This window comes from Lethenteron reissneri, chromosome 6, assembly GCF_015708825.2.
Source record: "Lethenteron reissneri isolate LAM-NWPU_2019-01 chromosome 6, ASM1570882v1, whole genome shotgun sequence".
In the NCBI taxonomy this organism is placed as follows: Eukaryota; Metazoa; Chordata; class Hyperoartia; order Petromyzontiformes; family Petromyzontidae; genus Lethenteron; species Lethenteron reissneri.
In genome coordinates this window covers 8,166,181-8,193,273 of record NC_083784.1, presented here as the reverse complement: position 1 = coordinate 8,193,273, position 27,093 = coordinate 8,166,181, and the positions used below count along the sequence as shown (strand labels likewise).

Here is a 27,093-nt window from a genome sequence, read left to right as displayed (position 1 = left end):
TCTCCGTCAATCAGGTGAGACCATCACAGCTAAATTTACTGTATTACTTGATACAGTAAATCTAGCCTCCGAAACGTCGTGATTTATTATTTAATTTCTATTATTATTTATATTATTTTATTATAATTTTTACCTACGTACCGAAAAAAACCTAAGAGTATGAATCCTTGCAGTCACGAAAGCTTCAAATCTAGAATATCCTTGGTTCTTTCGGTAAAGTCACGTAGAAGGGAAATAATAAAATAATAAAAACATAAAACAATAAAAAAAATCCTCACGACGTTTCGACTGCAACACAAGCAATCATCATCAGCTGTGAACTCCACGGAAATAATAAAAACATTAAACAATAAAAAAAATCCTCCCGACGTTTCGACTGCAACACAAGCAATCACCATCAGCTGTGAACTCCACAGCAAGAACATTTTTTAAAAAGTCACACAACAGTTTCACAGACTTCCCAGCGTCGCGATCACGCAAAGCCACGATGCCCCCCCCCCCACATCCAACATCTCTCCACCCCCCCAAACCAACACAACCACCCCCCCAAACCAACACAACCAACCCCCCAAACACAACACAACCAACCCCCCAAACACAACACAACCAACCCCCCAAACCAACACAACCAACCCCCCAAACCCAACACAACCAACCCCCCAAACACAACACAACCAACCCCCCAAACCCAACACAACCACCCCCAAACACAACACAACCAACCCCCAAACACAACACAACCAACCCCCCAAACACAACACAACCAACCCCCCAAACACAACACAACCAACCCCCCAAACACAACACAACCAACCCCCCAAACACAACACAACCAACCCCCCAAACACAACACAACCAACCCCCCAAACACAACACAACCAACCCCCCAAACACAACACAACCAACCCCCCAAACACAACACAACCAACCCCCCAAACACAACACAACCAACCCCCCAAACACAACACAACCAACCCCCCAAACACAACACAACCAACCCCCCAAACACAACACAACCAACCCCCCAAACACAACACAACCAACCCCCCCAAACACAACACAACCAACCCCCCAAACACAACACAACCAACCCCCAAACACAACACAACCAACCCCCCAAACACAACACAACCAACCCCCCAAACACAACACAACCAACCCCCCAAACACAACACAACCAACCCCCCAAACCCAACACAACCAACCCCCCAAACCCAACACAACCAACCCCCCAAACACAACACAACCAACCCCCCAAACACAACACAACCAACCCCCCAAACACAACACAACCAACCCCCAAACACAACACAACCAACCCCCAAACCCAACACAACCAACACCCCCCAAACACAACACAACCAACCCCACAAACCCAACACAACCAACCCCACAAACACAACACAACCAACCCCACAAACCCAACACAACCAACCCCCCAAACCCAACACAACCAACCCCCCAAACACAACACAACCAACCCCCCAAACCCAACACAACCAACCCCCCAAACCCAACACAACCAACCCCACAAACCCAACACAACCAACCCCCCAAACCCAACACAACCAACCCCCCAAACCCAACACAACCAACCCCCCAAACCCAACACAACCAACCCCCCAAACACAACACAACCAACCCCCCAAACCCAACACAACCAACCCCCCAAACCCAACACAACCAACCCCCCAAACCAACACAACCAACCCCACAAACCCAACACAACCAACCCCCAAACCCAACACAACCAACCCCACAAACCAACACAACCAACCCCCCAAACCCAACACAACCAACCCCCCAAACCCAACACAACCAACCCCACAAACCCAACACAACCAACCCCCCAAACCCAACACAACCAACCCCACAAACCCAACACAACCAACCGCACCAAGCCTCACCTCCACTCCGCGCTCCGTCCAGTCCACGTCGTGGCCGTCAAACGCTTGGCTCGCGGCGTTCATGCGGAGCAGGCCGCTCAGGAGGGGTTCGACTGCGAGCAGGAACGCCAGGAGGCCCTCCTCCTCGTCCTCGTCGCCGCGCCCGGGACCCCGCGAGGCCGCCTCGGGGGGGCTCGCGTCCGTCTGCGAGCCGCGAGTAACGCAGCGCCTCGCCCGGCTCGCGGCGTCGCGCCTCTGCGGCGGCTCGCTCTGGACGGCCGCGTCGGCCCGGGCCTGAGGGCCCTGCCCCTGCCGCTGCTGCTGCCAGGACGAGGAGGTGCAGCTAGCGGCAGCCTCGTTCGACGCGTCCGAGAACATCTTCTTCTTCTACTTCTTCTGCCGCTGTCGTGCGGCCGCTGTGGATGCGGAGCAAGCGGCTGCAGGTTCACATTCTAGACGAGGTCGAGCCGAGAAACTGCACCGCGGTTACCGTGGAGACCGCGTGCTGGCTGCGAGTGACGTCACGCGTATGTAAATGAGCTGCTGAGGCGGTAACATGACGTTGTCGCGCTCTTAAATGGCAATGCGAGTGACGTCATGCATATGTAAATGCAATGCTGTGGCGGTAACGTGAGGTTCCCGCACCTCTCAAGGGCAATGCGAGTGACGTCAAGCGCATTTAAATGAGCTGCTGTGACGGTACCATGACGTTGCCGCACCTCTCAGTGGCAATGCGAGTGACGTCAGGCGCATTTAAATGAGCTGCTGTGGCGGTAACGTGACGTTCCCGCGCTCTTAAGGAGCAATGCGAGTGACGTCACGTGCATGGAAATGAGCAAACGGTGGCGATGACGTCACTAGAATTATCACTTCTAGTACGCGGTGACGTCACGTTACATTGCCAAGACGTGCCCGTGACGAAAGTCGATTGCCTAAAACGTTGCCTATATTAATTTTAATGATTTGTTTACCATTCTTATACTTTGCACTCCTATCGTGTTTTGTATTGTTTGTTGTTGTAAAAAAAGAGCTTTATAGCTCATCGGATTCCTCCAGCATTCCACATTCCCATGACTGGCACCAGACTTTTCATATCAAAACCACTGGTTGACTTGGCGCAAAGCAGAACTCGATTTATCGACCTCCATTAGATGATTGGCTGCATCAGCGCCAGGATTTGAGAGTGAATCGTGCTGGTCTGCGCCTCACATTCTAATTGAGGTGGAATGTTCAAGTAGCCTCACACTGCTCCAAATACATTACAGGGCAGTATCTCAGATTCAACAACTCTCTCAAGGCAATTGAATCACCAAATCACAACTTCATATCTCAAATCTTTAAACCGTTGTCTTTCATTAGCCCATACGAAAGCGGTGGCGCATTCACATTGAAAAAAATATCTATTTGGATGAGGTTAGATATATAGAAAACCCTATTATTACATGTTAGAAGTTAATTGTCAAAATGCATACTGCATAAAAAAATCTAACATGTAATAATAGGGTTTTTTTATCTAACATGTAATAATAGGGTTTTCTATATATCTAACAAAAAATATCTATTTGGATGAGGTTCATTGTCAAAATGCATACTGCATAAAAAAATCTAACATGTAATAATAGGGTTTAAAAAAAATCTAACATGTAATAATAGGGTTTTCTATATATCTAACATGTAATAATAGGGTTTAAAACATCTAACATGTAATAATAGGGTTTAAAAAAATCTAACATGTAATAATAAGGTTTAAAAAAAATCTAACATATAATAATAGGGTTTTCTATATATCTAACATGTAATAATAGGGTTTAAAACATGTAACATGTAATAATAGGGTTTAAAAAAATCTAACATGTAATAATAGGGTTAAAAAAAATCTAACATGTAATAATAGGGATTTTTTTTTATCTACCATGTAATAGGGGTTTTCCCCTTTTTTGTGTTGTTTTTTGTTTGCATTCTGACTGCAAGTATTGTGGTTAATGTAAACATGATTCCTTGCAAAAGGTTTCAGTTTTGTCGCGAGAAAAATAAAAAAGGGGTAAAACCCCTATTATTATATTTTGGTATTGGCAAATGAGGCTTCATGATAAAAATCTAACATGTGTCGGTGTACACGTGTCATTACGAGGGATCTCACACTTATTCAAATAAAACTGAGCTCTTCCACCGCTAATTGGCGCCTTAAGTCTACCACCAAATATTCGAGTTACACACACACAAAGGACCCCCGTGTAGCCTTGACAGACTTGGGACAAGTGCTGATAGCGAGTAGCACCCATGAAGGCCGGCACGGCACACGAGCGGGTGGGTGGCCAGCACCACGCCCGGCCGCCTTTTTGTCTCCCCAGTGGCGATGTTTACTACACACCGCTACACCAGGTACTCATTTGAGGCTGGGTCGACCTAGGGGAGGCCCAGTACCGGTTCAGATAATCGTCACCGGTGTTGGAAACCGTGAGCGGGAATCGAACTCGGGTCCCCTGGGGTTCGAAGCCAATGCCAACACAACCGCGATTCGCCACTAAGTGACTGTGACGTCACCACGGCGCCTGTGCCAGGCTAGGTGCACTCTGTGGCTGCCACGTGAAGTGTCGAATGCTCGCTGCTGACAGGAGGTCTCGGGACAGACCCAGCAGGTGTCATGGCTGACTGAGATGACCGGTAGATGCACCACCAGCTGTACCCCTACTGTGCCAGGCTAGGTGCAGGATGTCTCGGGACAGACCCAGCAGGTGCCATGGCTGACTGAGATGACCGGTAGATGCACCACCAGCTGTACCCCCCCTATTGTGCCAGGCTAGGTGCAGGTCTCGGGACAGACCTAGCAGGTGCTATGGCTGACTGAGATGACCGGTAGATGCACCACCAGCTGTACCCCCCTATTGTGCCAGGCTAGGTGCAGGTCTCGGGACAGACCTAGCAGGTGCTATGGCTGACTGAGATGACCGGTAGATGCACCACCAGCTGTAACCCCTACTGTGCCAGGCTAGGTGCAGGAGGTCTCGGGACAGACCCAGCAGGTGCCATGGCTGACTGAGATGACCGGTAGATGCACCACCAGCTGTACCCCCTACTGTGCCAGGCTAGGTGCAGGTCTCGGGACAGACCTAGCAGGAGCTATGGCTGAGATGACCGGTAGATGCACTACCAGCAGCTGTACCCCCCTACTGTGCCAGGCTAGGTGCAGGAGGTCTCGGGACAGACCCAGCAGGTGCCATGGCTGACTGAGATGACCGGTAGATGCACCACCAGCTGTACCCCTACTGTGCCAGGCTAGGTGCAGGAGGTCTCGAGACAGACCCAGCAGGTGCCATGGATGACCGGTAGATGCACCACCAGCTGTTACCCCTACTGTGCCAGGCTAGGTGCAGGATGTCTCGGGACAGACCCAGCAGGTGCCATGGCTGACTGAGATGACCGGTAGATGCACCACCACCAGCTGTACCCCCCTATTGTGCCAACACACACACGCGCACGTGTTCTGACTTTCGCTCCTCCCAGTGAGAACGAAGCGACAAGATGCAGCGGAAGATGAAGCAACGCAATTGCAGGACGAGCCCCCGTCCCGGCGTGTGAAGTACACGTCCAGGTTGAAGACTGAGGGCCACGGTGATGATTGCCTTGCGAAGAACGCGACTCAACACTGTTCAATCAATCTGATGCGGTCCACTGTGTGGTTCGCGTGGCCGCACTCAATGCACTACGTACGGTGCGAAACAAGTCCAATGTCCTGTGCATACAATTAAACTCACTCCCGTTGCTCAGAGCGCACAGTTCGGATGCTGCACCCAAATCATTTGCGGTTTTCGCTTTTCCGTGATGGGTTGCGTTTCTATTCGCTCGATTCTGTTCACTTCACATTGCGATCACCGTTCCCCATTCATCGCCACGTCCTTGTTTTTAGTGCAATGTGTCCGTTTTATTGTTAACACAACACAAAACGTAGGATTTCGCGACCAATACTATCCATGCGGTGTTTGTGTTAGATCGCCGTGTCGGGTGGTGGCGGGTTTAACGACACATTTATTCTTTACGCGATATAACCTCTTATACACCGCACACGATTGTTATTTGTTCTTTAGGCATATTTTTTTCTTATACCTAATGGTGCCTCCGTACGGATCACTTTGATCTTATTCTGTTGCACAACAAATCTCCCTGGCTAAATATAACTTTCTGTACAACAAACATTGAAATCAGAAATTTCACCGAATGAATGACAATCTTGAGTTGAAGCTTTCGTTACTGCAGGAATCCATACTCTTTGCTTCGTTCGGTAAAGTCACGTAGGTAGAAATAAAATCAAACAAATCACGATGTTTCGATCGCAACACAAGCGTTCGTCGTCAGGCAAAAAAAAATCACTAAGTGACTTTACCGAAAGAACCAAAGAGTATGAATGACACTTCAGCATCAGGTTCAAAACCGGCTAAATCGGTGAAAGGGTTGCCCCCACGCCTTTTCCTGGCCAGCTGCGCTGTCTCATCGCGGACTAGAGACTTACTTTTTAAAGTCGCTTGGCACAGATTCGCTACATCTTTGTAATCACAATTACATTCTTCTGAGGACAAACGTGTGTAGGAAAGCGTCACAGAATCCATGCGTATGCACACAAAGCAACAGAAATGCATCGTATGGTTTCCCTGTTACACAACTGCTTTCCTAACAAATGTACAATAGAGCGATTTAGCTTTTAGAACTTACGTCCTTTCAAGTACGTGCTCAAGAATACAATTTTCAACTGGATTGTTGTCCGATACCCTTCTCGTACTCATTCCATATGCGCAGATCATCAGCGGTGTGCATTACCGAATGCCTCTTTAAAGATGAACTTTGTGAAAACCCCTTCCCGCAGTCCTTACAAACGTGTGGCTTCTCGCCTGTGTGCGTTCTATAATGCCTCTTTAGTGAGAACTGCTGTGAAAACCTCCTTTCACAAACCTTGCACACGTGCGGCTTTTCGCCAGTGTGCGTTCTCAAATGCGACTTCAAATAGACACGGTGTGTGAACACCCTCCCGCACACTCGACACTCGTGGGGATTCCCGCCGGTGTGTATTACCGAGTGGATTTTCAAATTGTACAATTCTCTGAACTCCTTTCCGCAGTCCTTACACTTGTACGGCTTCTCGCCAGTGTGTATTCTCGAGTGTCTCCTTAATGAACAATGCTGGGAAAATCCCTTCCCACATACCTTGCAAATCAGTGGCTTTTCACCAGTGTGCGTTCTGTAATGCACCTTTAAATAGGAAAGGTGTGAAAAGCCTTTTCCACAAATGTTACACAAATGTGGGTAGCCTCCAGCATCCCATCTCTCCTGCTTGGCATTGAAACACGATGTGGTGTCTTCGAGATTCTTGCCGCAGCGTGTGCAGGCTTGTAAGATGTGGCTGGAGAAGGTTGCCTTATCGTCCGCCGTTATGCCGAAATCTCTCCCGCAATCCTTCTCGCACTCCTCACACATGAGTCCCACTGCTTTCGCGTCATCTGCCACACATTTTCAAAACACAGCGTCAGTTGAAGGCACAATAAAACAATGAGTTGTCATTATTATTTTTTTTTCAGAAGTGACCTGACCACAAATTATATCTCAACGAAGTGGCTTGTCACGTGGAAATTTATAGCAGCCAAATACTCGAAACTGCATGTTTCTAAATGTGGAGAGGAAAACCAGAGGACCCGGAGAAAATTCCATGTTACCACAGACAGAGAGAGACATACAAACTACGAATATACAGGCGTCAGGGTCGGGATAAAACCCACCAGGCGAGGCAGTAAACATCTCGCCACGGTGGCGATGCAGTTCATTGCCTTTGCAAGAGAACATGAGGAACCCGTGAATAAGAAGATATGCAGATTCGATGCATAATTTAAATTTGTCCGGAACTACACAGGGAATTGATGAAAGTACAACACGTTGTAAACACAAGTCGTAGGATTTCTAACATCCGGAGAAAAAGGCACTAGGGGCAGGGAGAGAGAGATAAATATGGAGCGTCACCGACGGTCGGGGCGCTTTGGCGGGGACTCATCGACGACGAGAGGTGGAAGACATCGGGGCCCACTGTTCCAGATCAACTAAATGGAAACCTATATTCTTGGTTCTTTCGGTAAAGTCACGTAGAAGGGAAATAATACAATGATGAAATAATAAAAAATAAAAACATAAAAAAATAAACAAAATTTTGTTTTATTATTTTTCTTTTCCATTATTTCCCTTCTACGTGACTTTACCGAAATAAGCAAGAATATGAATCCCTGCAGTCACGTAAGCTTTAAATCAAAATTTAAGTGGAAACCATTGGGGCTGACTGTCTGAGATCAACTAAGTGGAAACAATCGGGGCTAAAGATAGCCGTAGTAATCACGAGTGTGGCAGTTGTTACACTCGGAACTGTAAATACGTTCAGTTATAAAGCTTTACTTCTACAAAAATGGATGTCTCCAAAGAGCTTCTTTACAAATTGCTAAAACAAGTCAACTTGGGCAGAACACATTTCTAGAAGGGGCGATAGCTGATGGTCAAGAGTAATGATGGAGTGGCAGCCAAACGATTTAATAAATCCACTCAGGAGATGGAGCGATGACATCGGCTCATATACAGGTACTCGGTGGATTATCCCAGCGCAGGATCGTGAGAGATAGTCTCGGTTCAGGGATTTACTGTGACTGATGATGATTAATGCGTTTCACGACTCCCACACATTGCTGCAGTTAATTTAGTCATTAACTGCAGCAATGTACAAATGCCCTGATAGTGCATTGTCTTTGTGCTGTTCCCCTTATGGCGTTCTCTGGTCTGACAATGGTGAGATTAGACCATAAAGAAGGCTGTCTCTGGTGTAGACCAATCAGTTTCAAAGACGATGCCTTTATTATCAGAGCATGCAGACAGGACACCTTGAAAAAGGTTTGTTTGGTGTTTTAACATCTTAACACCTGTTGTATTCATAATAAACGTTTTTTGGGTTAGATCGCGTTATTTATAAATGTGTCGTAACCCTCCACCACCCGACACGGCCAATCAGCAAAAAAGTGTCACGTTGACAAAAGACAAATAGTTCACTACTTTAGCCCACCGGTGTGTTGAAGCATGAAACCACAACATTTCAAATTTTTGAGTACGACGTTTCGCTGGTAATTGCATCCAGCATCATCGGGCAATTGCCAGAAAGGGTAAAACGTATTGTTATATTTTGATCCTGGCAAGAAAGGTCCCATATTGTAACAACGTAGACTGAGCCAATGACCTGCCATCGGACTAAAACATTAACCAATGATGCCTGAGGGATTTTAGGGAAGTGATATTGTTGAGCTTAAGTCAGGAGGGAGAGAACCATTACTTCTTCAAGATCAAGATGTCATCATGGGTGCATGTTGAGCTTCTTTCGCACCCAATACGTAGCCGACCTTGCTAATCGGAGGTGCGGGGGAAGGACAACAAACTAAACACAAAAAGCAGTGAATGGCAAAGTTGTTGATGCTACGACAGATCGCCAAAGCTTTCTACACTCTGCCAGATCCCACGGCTTCTGCAGTCAACACGCAACCTCTAATATCTTCTCTGACACTATCCCACCATCTGAGCATAGGTCCTTCCCCTTGGTCGCCAGTCTCGTGGAGACCACTCCAATGCCTGTCTCTGCAATCAGCCCTCACCCATCCTGCACACACGTGTCCCACTTGGCACAGCTGTTCTTGCCGGATGTTATCCACAAGTAGGCCTCGGCAAGGTAAGGTAATTTACCTCTTTTTACCGGGTAAAAGGGTAAAGGTGTCGACATGCCAAGGGGTAAGGTAAAGGGTACAGGGTAAAGGTAGCTCGGAAGAATTACCCGGTAGGGTAAAGGATAGCGCGAAGTATTACCCGGTAAATACGGTGCCTTGTTTACCGCTAAAAGCTCCGTGGTGCAGTCCGTGGCCTCCATTTAATAAGTCATATTTAAAAAAACTTTTAAAAACACGCTTTTATTAAATGTACTAGTAATGGCAGAACTCCACGAATCCAGGTAGTGGCCCCCGAAGCTTGCCACAACGTAAGGGGCCGTGGTCAATTACAGCCAACGTAAGTTGAGCGTGGACAATTAGACCCAAGCCGAAACATAACATATAAAAAAGATGGTTTAAATTTTTTAATGATAGAATATAGTATTGTCATCAGTATGACATAAGTATACAAAGTTTGCAGTCGATACCACATTGGGAAGTGGATTAAAATTGAGTTACAAGATTTGAGGATACAACAACGAAGACGACAACAACAATGACAACAACGACAACAATGACAACGACAAACGTGTAAAATTGGAATCATCGAGAGTATTCTATATGAATGAAGCGCTCTACCTCGCATTTACCGTTATAAACCTTGTTCATGTGTAGTAGTTCCCTAGTAATTACCCTGTAATCGGGTAATTTGTATTGGGTAAGGGTACAAGGTAGGGTAAGAGGTAGGCTCATTGCTTTTTACCTTTTACCTTACCTGCTAAAGGGTAAAAGGGGTAGAGTGATTGTATGTGGTAAGGTAAAAGGTAGGTAAAAATAGGCTTGTTGTTTACCTTACCTTGCTGAGGCCTAGTTACTCCTTCAATTTCGTTTCGATATAACTGTACCGCTAGTCTCAACACAGCCGTCAGGGACTCAGAACATCATTCCACCTCTTCAAACATCCTTACTATACGTTGTACCGCATTTGAGTTATTATTGGTGACGAAACCAAAACTTAATTTTTCTGTCAAGATAAAAGGACTCACCGTGACCAATGTCATCCTCCGACAACTCCACCTCAATGAAGTTCTGGTCTGTCGTGGCCAATGCATCATGGGAATCCCTCGTTCCCTCTGGTCTCCGTTTGGATCCTTCAAATAAAAAATATATTCAGATTTGGAGTTAAAAGTACTCTTTGATGTGATGTCAAATGCTGAGACAAATACATGACATGGCGAGTCACACAGGCCAGACAGATATTACTGGTAGGAACCACCTGGTTCCACCAGCCCACAGGAGATTTTTGTGTCCGTCTGTCGTGCATCCAAAAATGGGAGGGGTGGGGCTGGGTGGAGAGGGGCTGGGTGAGGAGGGGAGGGTGGGGAAGGGCTGGGTGGGGAGGGTGGGGAGGGGCTGGTCACCCCGTGGTGCCCTTATAAAACTCAACGTTTAACCTACTCACACCGGATTGTGCCCGCCCTCACAGTCGGGCATATTTGCGGAATACACCACCCTGCCATTGACCCTGGCCATTCCCCGAACAACCCAACGTTCCTACCAGCTCCCTCCGCAGGAATGTGTTGTGCCAACAATGTTTAAATTCCCCAACATGTTTCCTCGGTTTGGTTCATTTAGTCTTCTGCTTCAAATTCCAAGTATCGGCCGAAATTGATTTACAGCAGTAAAATTTTAACTGATGTGCTGCTTTTTATCGATGGGTTTTTTTCGTCATGAAAATTATCGAGAGGCTATTCGATTATTTACTCCGCCACTTAACGGTTTACTTGACTCATGGGGTAACACAAAAATTAGTTGAAAACAAAAATGTTTGACTTTCTCATCCCCATCCATGCGTGCCACTGGATAGGGCTTGGTGATGCCATCTGTATCATCACGCTGGGCCTGGCTTCTCGGTGGGGCTTCCCGCCAACATTTCGCCGGTAATTACAACCAGCGTCATCAGGCGACAGCCAGAGTTGTGGATTGTGTGTGTTGTGGCTTTACTCTCCCAACACACCAGAGTGCTGAACAAGTAACTTATCGGCATGTTTTATGTGATAAACCTTACTAATTGGCTGTGCCGTGTGGGTTTAATGACACGTTTCTATTTACGTGATCCCACCAAAAAAAAACCTCTAGTATGGATAATATTGGTCGTGAAAGAAACGTGTTCAACTGACTCACCTCCACGAAATATTACCTATCCTGTACTGGTTTGATCTCATTTTAAATGCCAGTCTGTTGCTCGCTTTCATCTCCATATATATAAAAAAGGCAAAATTGTGAACATGTGTGTCTGTTCAAAATGTTTACTGACATGCAACAAACTGTAAATTTGCCATGTGGGTACTTTCCAGACTGTACACCATGCAAAAATTATAAAAATACACTTTATTTGGGGGGGGGAGCTCAATAATGCATTGATTTTTTGCACGGCAAATGAGCTGTGACGTCAAATCTGTCACGTGACCCGCGCGTGTGGAAGCGTAACGCGTTGTAGTGTAGTGGTTAGCGCGCTTCGCTACGAACCCGGCGACCCGAGTTTGATTCCCGCTCACGGCCACCACCGGTGACGATTACTTAAACCGCTCTTGGACCTCCCCTAGGTCGACTCAGCCTCAAACGAGTAACTGCTGTGGTGTGTGAACATCGCCACTGGGGAGACGAAGGCGGCCGGGCGTGCTGCTGTCGCCCACCCCCTCGTTAATCACACTGGTCAACACACTTTTTCTGGCATAAGGTATTCCAACGGTGTTAAGGTGATTTTGGGGTGCTGATTCCAAATCCGGCATCAGTTTTTATCTATCACATCAGGTTTTTGAGATATCAAATATTGCATTTTCAATAAAAACTGCAGAAGAAAAATATTAAATAAATGTGGACATCTACATAAAATTATATTATAAACACATTATCCTAAAAATACAGCACCATATTTTAACACTAAAGCAGTCACTGACTCGCAACAACTTGCAATCATAAGTGACAGAGTTAATTTCGGGTAAAATCAATGAAAACGGGGTATGCCGATAGCATAGAAATGAGATGTGATAGAGCAAATCTGAGATCAGATTTGGAATCAGCACCCTGAAATTAGTCTAAAACAGCTGCAAAAGTCCAGGCCAGAATTTGTTTTTATTGTTGTTGACCGGTGTAATAGAAGACTCACCTTGACCAATGTCCTGCGTTGCCAACTTCACCTTGAATAGGTTCCCGTCTGCAGTGGCCTTGCATCCTTGGAACTCCCCCGGCTCTTCTGGCCTCTCAGTGCCTTCTTCAACTTTGACAATAATCAAACCTGAAATTTAGAAAACATACCACGTGTGTTTTTTCTTTTCCGATGGAGGTTAAAAATTCCATAAGATAATAAGGCACCTTTGAAGCTTGGTCTTTTGATTCCAATGGTTGGAAGCTATACGTTTACAGCAGCAGATGTAAACCGCTGAGCTACTTTGGATCAATGTTGTGTTGGTAACCAAACAAAAATAGCACCAATTTGCTTTGGGATTTCAGGTTGTTTCATTCTTTTTTGTCAAGTGCTTATAGGTATGGATGTATAAATGCCCTTTTCCTAAAGTTAAAAGCGCAATTAGATATTCTGGGAAGCACAATTTGACGTTATTAGCAATGTATGTACATTGAACTTATTTCGCACCGTACGTAGGCCAACCGTGATAATCGGCTGTTGTATTTACAGAGCCCCGAATGAGGTAATGCTATTGGCAAAACTCCATCGAGGGAAAAAAAAAACAGTGGTGGCATCTTGTTTTGCCATTCGACTAAGAAAACATCATTTTTGGAGCTCTTTCTCAGCTGAGCCTCACTCACGGTCGCTCACACAAATGTTTTGGAACTCCCTTTCCCATAAGTGTCGAGGTACTACACCCTTGGCTTGCCAGAAAGTAGGTAACAGCAAAGTGCAAACTAATATCAATCTGTCCCTTCTGTACCCCTGGCACGCACAGGTTTTGTTTTGGGTGCTGCAGTTTTCCTCCCACATGTATACACGCTCATTAAGTGGCTGAAACATCTTAACATGCTGTTGTCCCTTTGTTAACAGTGACATTGGTCAACAGTTTTTCATATTTTTGGTTCTTTCGGTAAAGTCACGTAGAAGGGAAATAATAAAATAATAATAAAACATTTTATAAAATTCTCACGACGTTTCGGCCACAACGCAAGCAGCCGTCCTCAGGTGAAGAAACAAGGCTGTCGGAAAGACAGCGTCCTAATGAACACTGCTAAGCTTGGCAGCGTATTTTAACGTTTCGCCTCCCATAGGACCTCATGGTTTCGACTAACGTTCACATTTCTACAAGCGGTATGTTTACGTAATGCACGCGGGGTGCCAATTTCGGCCAATCCCAGCGCTTGTTAGTGGGGCTGAGCCATGCCCTCAGCAAATCAGCGACGCCCATTTGAGCGTTGAGACCTCGACTGGCTTTGTTAACGTAATGTTTTTTTCCAACAAAAAATGTTTCTCCTACCTCAACTTCTTCATCAACCCCATCAAGCCGGCCATCTTCTCAGGTTTCATTTTAATATTGAGTGTTTAAATGTTATACACTTTTTTTTAAGTCAAAAAGGTCAAATTAAGATCGTCTTGGAATTGATTCCTATATTCGATTAACTGTTATTTCGGTTCACAGTAGTTTTCTTGGAATGGATTCAAAAGTGTTAACCGAGGGACTCCTAGTAGTAATAGGTTTTTACCCTTTTACCTGCCAACCAAACTGACACCTTTATACAAGGGATCATGTTTGCATTAACCACAACACTTGCGGTCAAAATGCAAACAAAAAGACAACTCTGATAATGTATACACTGTCCTTGAAATTGATTGGTCCACACCCGAGACAGCTTTTCTTAGAGCCTCGTCTCATGATGTTGGACCAGATGACGCCAAAAGGCGCATATATAGAGGACTGCAGAGCTTGGGCAATTGCTAGTAGCGCAAGTTCACCGCCTGGCTGCCTAACACAGCTTTGTCTGTGGTTTCCTCGGCGATTGTGAGATGCAATTTGCGCTATTTAAAACTAAACACGAGTTGTGTGTCAGGTGCACAACTCTACGGAACTATTTCAACTGGAGTCTGCTTCGCTCGCTCTCTTAACCGACACAAGGCACCACTCCTTTGCACTGCATTCATTCAGTGTGCCAATTTACGCTGCAGCAGTGATTCGGACTTGATGATTGGCGATGCTTAGAGTGATCTCACCAGCATCAACTCAAAATAACCATGAGCATCCTGGAGCATCATACGTTCTATCATTTTCTCACGTACGCAATACACGCTCAGGAGCGAAATGCCAACGTCGAGGGGTTCGGGAGAGATTTCGTGAGAGATTTCAAGCTTGGTGATGTTCATTCGGACGCTGTCTTTCCGACAGACCTGTTCTTCACCTGAGTTGTGGCCGAAACGTCGTGAGAATTGTATTTTATTATGTTTTATTCTTATTATTTATTATTTCCCTTCTACGTGACTTTACCGAAAGAACCAAGAAGATTTCGTGTAGTTTTGCTATCCCTCCTCCGTTGTTTGGTTTGCATGGCCACCGGCGCAATACTCGTGGCCCGTGTCTTTAATTTTTTATTTCTGAAGGAGCTGTGCACGTCGGCCTGTCGATGTTGTGATGCGGCTGATGGTTAGCCCCCATGTCTTCAAGGAGGTGGGAATGTCGTAGCCTCGAGGCTCGATGTGTGGGTCTCGAATGAGGTGCCCATACTTAACGTCCACGTTGTTCCACTGCTTGCCAGCGTCCTTCTGCATCTGGGTGAGATTCGAGGATGGTGGCAGCGCGCTCCCAGAAGGGGGATCGTAAACGTAAGTAACTTCATAGATGAGCGGACAATATGCCTCGATCACATCTGTCCCCGCATGTAAAAACATTTCTTAAAATTATGTTTTCTTTATTACAAATCCATACCTGCAGTAGCATCTTCAAACTTTGCCACATCGCGAGGCATTCCAGGGCTTGAATATTCTTCAATTTCTTGTTTGATGAACGGCAACTTAATGTGTGAAGCCATCTGAGCAACAAACACACAGATGTTTATTCAGACACGGTCGAGAGATGAAGAAAACTCAACTATAAACGAAACTATTGTTTTTCTTGTACCAGCTAAGGCCCACTGAACTATATAGATATTTTTCAGAAGCGGCCCGGCCACAAATGATAGCCCAACGAAGTAGCTTATCGTGTGGAAATGCAAGCAGCCAAATATTTACTACTGGACTCTAATTCATGTTGCGGGGAATCACCCAGAGTCACCGGGTCAAACAAATCCACGCGACCACCACAGGGAGAGACACGCAAACTCCAAATACACAGCAGGCGTCAGGATGGGGATCGATACCCACGATATCCTGTAGACCAGGCGAGGTAGTTAACATCTCATAGCCACCGTGATGATGATGAGACACGCAAACTCCAAATACACAGCAGGCGTCAGAAGGGGATCAATATCCACGACCACCTGTAGACCAGGCGAGGTAGTTAACATCTCCTGGCCACCGTGATGATGATGAGGGACACGCAAACATCAAATACACAGCAGGCGTCAGGATGGGGATCAATACCCACGACCTCCTGTAGACCAGGCGAGGTAGTTAACATCTCCTGGCCACCGTGATGATGATGAGAGACACGCAAACTCCAAATACATAGCAGGCGTCAGGGTCGGGATCGAACCCACGACCTCCTATACACCAGGCGAGGTAGTCAACATCTCCTGGCCACCGTGATGATGATGAGAGACACGCAAACTCCAAATACACAGCAGGCGTCAGAAGGGGATCAATATCCACGACCACCTGTAGACCAGGCGAGGTAGTTAACATCTCCTGGCCACCATGATGATGAGAGACACGCAAACTCCAAATACACAGCAGGCGTCAGGGTCGGGATCGAACCCACGACCTCCTATACACCAGGCGAGGTAGTTAACATCTCAGAGCCACTACACAGCCTTGAATCGCAGAGGCCCTCGGCAAAAGGGCCCGGTTCGTGCTGTTTGTGTCACCAGAGAAGAGGCAATGAAAGACGCCTCGATTAGAGACCCTAAAACCTTGGCGTTGACGTTCCTCCAAGCACACAAGCACACACATCGGTGACTGTCACGGGTTCGTGAGAGAACAGGGGAGTGGACTCGTCATCCAGCAGTGGCTGACCATGGCTGATGATGATGATGAAACACAACACACACAGGCAGAGAGAGAACACCGTCTCCGAACAAGAATACCGGGGTCAAGGTGCTGTTGGCGAGCACCTACTACTAATGCTATTACTAATAGTACTAATACTACTAATACTATTACTACTACTATTACTAATACTAGTACTACTACTATTACTAATACTAGTACTACTACTAATACTAGTACTACTACTATTACTAATACTATTACTAATACTATTACTACCACTATTACTACTACTATTGCTAATACTATTACTACTATTATTACTACTAATACTATTACTAATACTATTACTACTACTATTACTACTAATACTATTACTAATACTATTACTACTACTATTACTAATACTATTACTACTATTACTACCAATATTACTACTACTATTGCTAATACTATTACTAATACTATTACTAATACCATTACTATTACTAATACTATTACTAATAGTACTAATACTATTACTAATACTACTACTACTAATACTACTATTACTAATACTTTTACTACTATTACTACCACTATTACTACTACTAATACTATTACTAATAGTACTAACACAATTACTAATACTATTACTAATACTATTACTACTACTAATACTATTACTAATACTATTACTACTATTACTACCACTATTACTACTACTATTGATAATACTATTACTAATATTACTAATACTACTACTAATACTATTACTAATAGTACTAATAGTACTAATACTATTACTAATACTATTACTCACTCAGACGGCAGCATGGAGGGGGGTGGCAGCCGCTGTGTGAGCAATGACAGCGCCGCCTCTCACACGCCAGCCTACACTTGTCCCCGTGTCTCCCTCCCCACGTGTCTCCTCACGTGTCTCCACTTGTCCCCGTGTCTCCCTCCCTCCCCAAGTGTCTCCCTGTGTCCCCGTGTCTCCCTCCCCAAGTGTCTCCTCACGTGTCTCCACTTGTCCCCGTGTCTCCCTCCCCAAGTGTCTCCTCACGTGTCTCCACTTGTCCCGTGTCTCCCTCCCCAAGTGGTTCCTCACGTGTCTCCACTTGTCCCCGTGTCTACCTCCCCAAGTGTCTCCTCACGTGTCTCCACTTGTCCCCGTGTCTACCTCCCCAAGTGTCTCCTCACGTGTCTCCACTTGTCCCCGTGTCTACCTCCCCAAGTGTCTCCTCACGTGTCTCCACTTGTCCCCGTGTCTACCTCCCCAAGTGTCTCCTCACGTGTCTCCCAGTCTCCCTCCCTCCCCGTGTCTCACTGTGTCCCTCTCGAACCTCCCCGTGTCTCCCCGCTTGTGTCTCCCTGCTTGTGTCTCCCCGTGTCTCACCCCCCCCCCCCGTGTCTCCTCCCGTGTCTCCCCCCACCGTGTCTCTCAGTGCCCAAGTCCCCGTGTCTCTCCCCGTGTCTCCCTGTGTCCGAGTCCAGTGTTTATCACCGTGTCTCTCAGTGTCCGACTACTTGTCCCCCCCCCCCGTGTCTCTCCCCGTGTCTCCCCGTGTGTGTCTCCCCCCGTGTCTCTCCCCGTGTCTCTCCCCGTGTCTCTCCCTGTGTGTCTCTCCCCGTGTCTCTCTCCGCGTGTCTCCCCCTGTGTGTCTCCCCCCGTGTCTCTTTGTCCCTCTCCGCTCCCTGTCCCAGTCCCCTCTTTCCCCCTCGTCCGTGCCCGCCGAGCGACAAGATGAGACACAAGACGAAGCGACAAGATGAAACACAAGATGAAGCGACAAGATGAGACACAAGACAAAGCGACAAAATGAGACACAAGATGAAGCGACAAGATGAGACACAAGACAAAGCGACAAAATGAGACACAAGATGAAGCGACAAGATGAGACACAAGATGAAGCGACAAGATGAGACACAAGACGAAGCGACAAGATGAGACACAAAATGAGACACAAGACGAAGCGACAAGATGAGACACAAGACGAAGCGACAAGATGAGACACAAGACAAAGCGACAAAATGAGACACAAGATGAAGCGACAAGATGAGACACAAGACGAAGCGACAAGATGAGACACAAAATGAGACACAAGACGAAGCGACAAGATGAGACACAAGACGAAGCGACAAGATGAGACACAAGACGAAGCGACAAGATGAGACACAAGACGAAGCGACAAGATGAGACACAAGACAAAGCGACAAAATGAGACACAAGACGAAGCGACAAGATGAGACACAAGATGAAGCGACAAGATGAGACACAAGACGAAGCGACAAGATGAGACACAAGACGAAGCGACAAGATGAGACACAAGACAAAGCGACAAAATGAGACACAAGATGAAGCGACAAGATGAGACACAAGATGAAGCGACAAGATGAGACACAAGACGAAGCGACAAGATGAGACACAAGACGAAGCGACAAGATGAGACACAAAATGAGACACAAGACGAAGCGACAAGATGAGACACAAGACGAAGCGACAAGATGAGACACAAGATGAAGCGACAAGATGAGACACAAGATGAAGCGACAAGATGAGACACAAGATGAAGCGACAAGATGAGACACAAGACAAAGCGACAAGATGAGACACAAGACGAAGCGACAAGATGAGACACAAGACAAAGCGACAAGATGAGACACAAGACGAAGCGACAAGATGAGACACAAGATGAAGCGACAAGATGAGACACAAGACGAAGCGACAAGATGAGACACAAGACGAAGCGACAAGATGAGACACAAGACAAAGCGACAAGATGAGACACAAGACAAAGCGACAAGATGAGACACAAGACGAAGCGACAAGATGAGACACAAGACGAAGCGACACGATGAGACACAAGATGAAGCGACAAGATGAGACACAAGATGAGACACAAGACGAAGCGACACGATGAGACACAAGACAAAGCGACAAGATGAGACACAAGACGAAGCGACAAAATGAGACACAAGACGAAGCGACAAGATGAGACACAAGACGAAGCGACAAGATGAGACACAAGACGAAGCGACAAAATGAGACACAAGACGAAGCGACAAGATGAGACACAAGACGAAGCGACAAGATGAGACACAAGACAAAGCGACAAGATGAGACACAAGACAGCAGCGGTCGGGGAAGCTACGAATACGATTCGATGTGTGAACGCTGCACTTTCAAACAAAGATACACAAGCGAACCTGTCAACCCCTTATCAGCGCCCTACCTTATTACAGACAGATTCAGACCTTATTGGTCACCCCGTGCCCTTTATAAATCTCAACGTTCATCCTAAAAAGTCCCATCACAAGGGAAACACACAAACACAAAACAATTCCCTATTAAAACGGCTGTACGCCCGCATGGACCTGAAAACTCAATTTCCCTGTACGAGAATACGGGGTAAACCGGTAAACAATAGCGGTCAACCGGGGGGTCAACACTGCCCTGGCCGGGCCCCCGCCGACCGGGTGATCACAGCCCCTCCGCGTTCAAGTTCAAGTTCATTTATTAGGTGTAGCCCTGTGAGCCATTCGGCTCTTGAATCGGGTGCAACCGCAACAAACAAAAAACAAAAACATGAACAAAAACATCTTAACGTGAATATGTGACTATGTGCAAACAAAAAATCCAAGAAAAGACAGCAAAATATAGCGCCCCCTCTGAAGGACATCGCTCAAGCGCTGGCTCACCGCCGCACGGGGTTCCTCCCAGCACCCCCACGGACACCACCACCACCACTCGTGCGAAGGCGGCTGCGCGAATGCGCTCGCCCCCTTGCTGGCGCTTCTATTTTAACACGCCCCACAGTTAACGAGCCCTCCTACAGCAGCGGCACAAACTGTCCACCTACACACACAAATCACACTGCACCGATACTCTGTGATAACGTTTATTCGCGGCGCGAAACCTTGCACTGCCCGGAGGAAATATTCTGCGAGCAGAGCCTATCCTATCACTACCCAATTCCCCCAAACACTTACGCGCCTTGTCACGTACCTCGCAGCCGTTCTCACGGCGTCGCACGGACGCGGGGAGAGGCGGAGGGACGGAGATGGGAGAGAACTTTGCCTAACGCTTGTATCGTGGCGGAACTCGCTGGCGTCTCACGGACGCTGCAAGCGGCACGAAGAGGCAGGGAGTCGGTCTGGGTCACCGAGCGGCCGGAGATCAGAGGACCCTTAAACCGTTTGGGGTTCCCCTTTTTATGCCCTGGGATTTCGAAAACCCAGGGTTACATTACGTCATCCTGTGTAGCTAATCGTGCACCTGCCTTTTTATTTTCAAACGTTTCGCTGCTGTTACCTAGGGCATTGTGTTAACCAGTTTAATCGGGGAGACCGCTGGCTGCCGAATACAAACCCGCGGTGTGCACAGGAATTTCCCTCCCACCTCCTCGTCTGCGCTGCTCGTGTAATATTTCACCCTGGCCCCTCCCCGGTGCTGTGAGCATCTCATTGCGGTTAGCCCAGTGAGCTTCTGTCCGCCCATACAATGTTAAGCCAATTTATGGGGGCCGCTATGTAATTTGTCCTGGGGGGGTCGGCCAATCTCCTGGAACCGGGAAACCGTGGGACTTCTCCTCTAGAGGTCCTTCGGATGAAAACCCGTGGTGCCAGGCGATCCCCCGCCGGGACACTGCATGTGTGTGTGCGCAGCGTGTGTGCGTTCAGGGCGGGGGTAGGGGGGGAGTCGCGGCACTTGCGGAGTGGCTCCGCGGTCGTGGCACCACACTATGCTACTGCAGTGACCGAATAATTACCCCACAAGGCAATATGCAGCCTAACGTCTATTTGAAAATAAACAAAGGTCTCCGATTGTAAGAAAGAGGCCTCTACGGTGATTGGTCGGGAGGCAGACTATATATTATAGGAATTGGAGGAATAAGGGTTTGAACGAGAAACTGATTGGCCTACACCAGAGACAGGAGCTTTCTTTATGGCCTTGTCTCCCTCTCTAATCCCAACAACAACGCCAGAACATGTTTGATTGCATGTTCACCACAAGTACGTGTGGTTAATGCGAATTTGATTTCTAGCAAAAGGTTTCTATTTAGGTGTTTGAACAATCTTTCCACCTGTTTTATTGCTATAAAATTGTTTATTTAGCTGATCTGTCCCCCACACGAGGATTCACGACAGAACGAGAGAGGGTACAGAGCTGACCGGCTACACATCCTATACTTGTATTTTGTTATTATGGGTTTGTCCCATTTTTTTACAGATTTTATAAATGCCGTTCCCTGGCATTCTCTTTAATAATCGGCACAGACGACGGAGACACATCAATGGGGAAATGGACTTTAAATTTACAAAGGGGATAAAAAATAACAAACTCGGTTAATGGTGAACAAAAAGGTTGATAAATAGTCAGTGTAATAACTAACACGGATATTCAGACGCGTGCCTCAGACACACGGCGAATCGAGGCGACTGCCCTGGGCCCCGCGATTTGGTGGTGGGGGGGGGGGGGCGCTTCGACGTCACGGTGCCAGACGTAATACTTGTTTTTTTAAGGCGTTGTATGATCCACAAAGTGAGATTTTCCCCAGGACCCACACCCCAACCCCTCCCCCCCGTATTGACTATGGATGGCCCTTCGTATATGGGCTTTTCTGTTCCATTTCACGTTTTAATAGAATCCTCAACAACAAAAGTGAACGTTGTGCAACAATTCACAACTGGTCAGCTTCAAACACCAGTCGGTTTTGAGAATTGTAAGTGATGTGGTTGCCAACAGAAAGAGTGCACACTCCCATCAGTGTGATGCACGTGTAAGGACAGTACGGGGCCTAGTGGCCATAATTAATAATTGAAGCAACGGAAACTGACAGGGTTACGTAAGGACAGTACGGGACCTAAGTGGTCCTAAATAATAATTGAGGAGACAGGGACAGACACAGGGTTGCGATTTGCGCACCAATTTCCGCAAACATGCTGTTTTCGACCGCATTTCGCGGTAGTTTCTGTGACCCTCTTCCGCACAAATTTCCGCAATTTGCGGTGATTCCTGGGAAGACTTCCGCAAATCGTGACTTCGATTCCCGCCTATACCGGTGCCGTACTCGCGCGGTTGGCGCACATATCTCGCGTCTACCCACTTGCCTCTGCCGTAGCTACTCTATACCTCCTGCAAATAAATACACTTTACTGCTAACGATAATAGCTCATAACATCACACACAGATTCAAAAATGAGCAGCACCCCCACCACCAAGAGCAAGCCTATCGTCCTCGAGCGCTGGTTCCTCGGCCGCCTGTGCTCTCATTGGTGGCTGGGCTGAGACCACCAACTCACTACTCTTGAGAACCCAGTTTCAGCACGGGCAGTTGCCAGGGTTTTTAATCCAGGATCTCAGCAGTGCCAGCTAAAAGCTCTGACCTGTGACCATATACAGTAATGCCCCAGTTTGCATCGGGGATGCGTTCCTGAAAGGTGCGACAACGAATATCAAAGAGACAGTCCCTCCAGAAAAACGCGGAGTTTTTTGGTGATTGTTGCGGGCAAAAATCGTTGATTATGCGGCACGTTTTCTTAAAAAATGCGATGGAATATGCGGGATATTTATGCAATTTTATGCGATTAAATTGCGGGAACTTGCAAAAACTGCGGTTTGATGAAAAAGAGAAAAAAAAGTGATTCCCCCAACACCCTATTCACTAGGCTACTACTTTAATGTAAAGAGTCATTTCTTATTACTTCCTATGATAAGCAAGCATACTACATCACAGAAAGTGCTGGGAATATTTAAGTTCTCATCTTGTTTTATTTCAGACCTTAACAAACAGATGGCTCAAACTTACAAAACATTGAGTCGAACAAGTTCTGTAGCTTTACAAAATGAATATGCTACAACTTCTGTAAAAATGAATAAATAAAATATTTAAAAATAAAATGTGTGCTTCCTGTTTTACAGAGGTAGCTATACAAAACAGACATCTTCTGTTAAAATAAGTGTTTTCAGTGCACAGTAACGTAAGCAATACAGTAACAGTACAGTCTTACAGTAATGTAAATTTACATACTACTAACAAAAAAGTGCAATCTTACAACTGTAAAGTTGCATAAACTCCTGAATAAAACTAACTACGTAGCCTCTAACACTTCATAACGTTCCCATGGCAACAGGGGAAATGGCTGCGCTTGTGTGAAGTAAACGCAACATTTTTCAACTTTCTGCTAAGATATATGTGACTTTTTGCAACGAAAATGCGGGGATTATGAAATCATGCAAGCCCGCATATTTTGCGCGCGGAAATCTGCAATTTATGCGGCAAAAGTGCGGCGTATTTGAAAAAACGCGCCCCCCCGCATAAATATGCGGACTTTGGCTGATTTTGCGTGGAATCTTGCTATCGCATAATCGCGTTTTTCTGGAGGGACTGAAGAGACGTCAATCAACGCAATTTATAGGGTAGGTGGTGGAGGCGAAGGCTGAGAGGCGACATAACGAGAAAGGATGGACGATGTTGTGTCAGCGACGTGTGGGGTTGAGGCGACGAAAATTGGTTGTGATGTTAATAAAGCGACGACTTATTTGAAAAACGACGTTAAAGGGGGTAACGTAAATCGGGGTATGACTGTACTTATTATTCAGTGTGCTGCATTATTGTGAGAAAATATCTTGTTTGAGATTGGATAGTACGTCCAGTTTTATGTCCTTTAATTCGGTCCATTAGAGATATTATTAGCCTGCTTTTCATCAGGCTAATAATAATACACAAAATCGAATAATTACTTGTTTAAACACCGACATGCCAATTACTGCAAGGAGACACAAACCATGTTGTTTTACATTGTATGTTACTGATTAGTGATTGCGCATTGCAAGGTGCTCAATTCTTACATTTTCATTATTGCATTGTATTGGGCCTGACATTGGGCCTTCACAAATCTACACTGACCAGTGTGGTGAAGTATGGTTAAAATAACCCTCATGACTGAAAGGCTTGAGGAGGCCTTCATCTAGAAGTGGATTCTACACAGTAAAGCATTTTTTTTATATATAATACAGGGTGCTTAAAAAAATGTTAACACTTCTGAGAATTTGCAACAACACCACAAGAAATGTGCCTCCGGGCTCTGGAGACCACCTGCAGAAGATTCCAGGTATGCGTTGATAATGATGGCGAACAAGGGGAGATTCTTAGACTTTTTGAAGCTATTAACATACATTTGTTTATTTTACCAATAAAAACCATAGTCCCATAAAAGTGTTACATAATTTTTGAAGCACCCTGTATATCGTTTTCACAACTGGCCGAGTGGGTAGTATGGAGTTGATATTGACAGATTGAACCCCATCTCATTTGTAATTCTGGGGGGCAGTATTCAAAGGATTCCTATCAGCTGTGACGTGGGTCGTTTCTCACAACTAAATCTTGCACACACTTTCTATACGGACCAAAACTCAGCAACTTTGATGCCGAAGACAACATGAAGCGCTGGAAGAATGCGAAGAAGAGAAAGTACATTTGCTCGTAATCACGCTCTGCCTTTGAATAAAGTACATTTGCTCGTAATTACGGCTCTGCATTTGAATAAAGTATGTGGTTCTTGTGCGGAAATGCGGAAATCATATATTCATTGCAATCAGTAGCTCAAAGCCCTGCGTGATGTTGGGCCTTGCATATATCCTTTCCAATAGAACGCATTAACGTGTTGTTAAAAGCGCGCGGTCACAGGAGTAGTCTTTCCACCGTTTGCGGTTGACATTAGCAGAAATGCGGGAAAAATTGAACCCTCCTTCCGCATTTTCCATGCCGAAATCGCAACCCTGGACAGACAGGGCCGAATGAGGTGAGAGAAAGTTCGGGAAAAGGGGCATGGCCGAGTTCGAGGGGGGGATAAAAGGCGGCACGGAGCAGGGCTCTGGGCTGCTGTGGGGATCGTCATCGATGTCGTCATCAGGAGTGGATCGTCCTCACCGTCTGGGAGCGGGTCGACTTTTTGTCTAGAAGACTAAAGTTGATCATATATATGTCGTCGCCGTAGCTGTTACTTCGTCGGCTCCTATGTAGTCAGCCAGCCGTGTAGGTGACACCGTGTACAGAAAGGTATCCACTGTACATAGTCAACTCGCGTCCGATCGAGTCGGGCGAACCGGAATAGACAATAAATATATACATACCTGGACAAGACTCTCTCTGAGTGCTACATTACACATGTGTATGTGTGATTTTTAGATTCATGTTCACGAAGTTTTAGTACAAGATTCACAGCAACATGTGAAGGTTGTGCAAGGATTCACAATTGGGCTGCTTCAGATAACATTTAGTTTCAGACGTGTAGGTGATGTGTGTTTGTGAATGTCGAACTTACAATCAATTCTACCGTGGTATCAGCAGCGGCCTAAGGACAGAGATTAAAATGCAACACGTTCACCAAAATACTGTGGCCTTAAGAGGAAAATATGAGGGTGTTTTAGGTGCGGGCCACTCTTCATAGCACATAGTGAAAATGTAATAGGTTTTCGTGACTGCAATGATTAATACTCTTTGTTTTTTCGGTAAAGTCGCGTAGGTAAAAAATTTAAATAAATTAAATCACGACGGAAGCTTGTGTTGCCTCCGAAACGTCGTGATTTTATTTATTTACGACGTTTCGGAGGCAACACAAGCCGGAAGCTTGTGTTGCCTCCGAAACGTCGTGATTTAATTTATTTTACCTATGTGACTTTACCGAAAAAAACAAAGAGCATGTAATAAGTCACCAAGACTAGGGGCGCCACGGTGACGAGATGTTAACGACCTCCCCAGGTATACAGGTCGTTGTGGTATATTTGGAGTTTGGATATCTTTCCCCGTGGTCCCGTGGATTTTTTCCGGGTCCTCTGGTTTTTTCCCCCCACATTTAGAATCAACATGCATTTACAGTATTTGGCTGCTATACATTTTCACGTGGCAAGCCACTTAATTGGGCTATTTGTGGCCAGGTCTCTTCTGACAGAGCTATATAGCTCCGTGGGCATTACCTGGTAAAAAAAATAACATAGTTTAGTAATTTACAGATGGTCAGCACTAGGCTATGCAACTGTTAACAGTACTGAAAGTGAGCGAAAGACGCTGGCTTGCAGTAACTTGCTTGTGCCACTGATTCAGCAGGAATCTTAGGGTTCAGCGTTTGGCAAGAGGCTCACAGAGCAAGACGGCGGTAGCTTTGGATTTTTAGCCGTTATTTACTGAGGTACAATGAGCCAGACTGAGAACTATTTCGGATAACTCGGCTTTAATGTTGAGAGGCTCACAGAGCTGGACTATGGCTTATGTAGAGTTCGTAGAGCTGGCTGGGGGAAGGAGAGTGCAGAGAGGCGAGTAGAGTGACACGAGAGGGGGGAATTTGAAACGAGTCACCTCTGACAGTAATG

General features: G+C 46.2%; 2 protein-coding genes across 2 annotated transcripts in view; both read right to left on the bottom strand.

Moving 5' to 3' along the window:
- DYNC2I2 (dynein 2 intermediate chain 2) overlaps positions 1-2,400 on the bottom strand; it is a 45,808-nt gene extending 43,408 nt beyond the window's left edge. The window contains exon 1 of the mRNA XM_061571615.1: positions 1,908-2,400. Within this exon, the coding sequence (XP_061427599.1) occupies positions 1,908-2,264 (357 nt within the window). The 5' untranslated portion in view covers positions 2,265-2,400. The remainder of the gene's footprint in view (positions 1-1,907) is intronic.
- A 3,243-nt stretch (positions 2,401-5,643) lies between these two features.
- On the bottom strand, positions 5,644-18,044 carry LOC133355188 (zinc finger protein 239-like). The gene is made up of 5 exons (XM_061572541.1): positions 17,542-18,044; positions 15,523-15,625; positions 12,765-12,893; positions 10,642-10,746; positions 5,644-7,375 (listed from the first exon to the last, which is right to left on the bottom strand). Exons 2-5 carry the CDS (start codon positions 15,623-15,625, stop codon positions 6,627-6,629), a joined length of 1,086 nt encoding a protein of 361 aa, XP_061428525.1. The 5' UTR covers positions 17,542-18,044; the 3' UTR covers positions 5,644-6,626.
- Positions 18,045-27,093: the final 9,049 nt, after the last annotated feature.

Excerpts from the sequence above, each read along its gene's own strand:
- LOC133355188 (XM_061572541.1), bottom strand. The coding sequence starts at position 15,625 with ATGGCTTCACACATTAAGTTGCCGTTCATCAAACAAGAAATTGAAGAA. Across the intron at positions 12,894-15,522 it reads GTTTGAAGATGCTACTGCAG|GTTTGATTATTGTCAAAGTT; the intron begins GTATGGATTTGT and ends TCTAAATTTCAG. Across the intron at positions 7,376-10,641 it reads GGAGGATGACATTGGTCACG|ATGACGCGAAAGCAGTGGGA; the intron begins GTGAGTCCTTTT and ends AATGTGTGGCAG.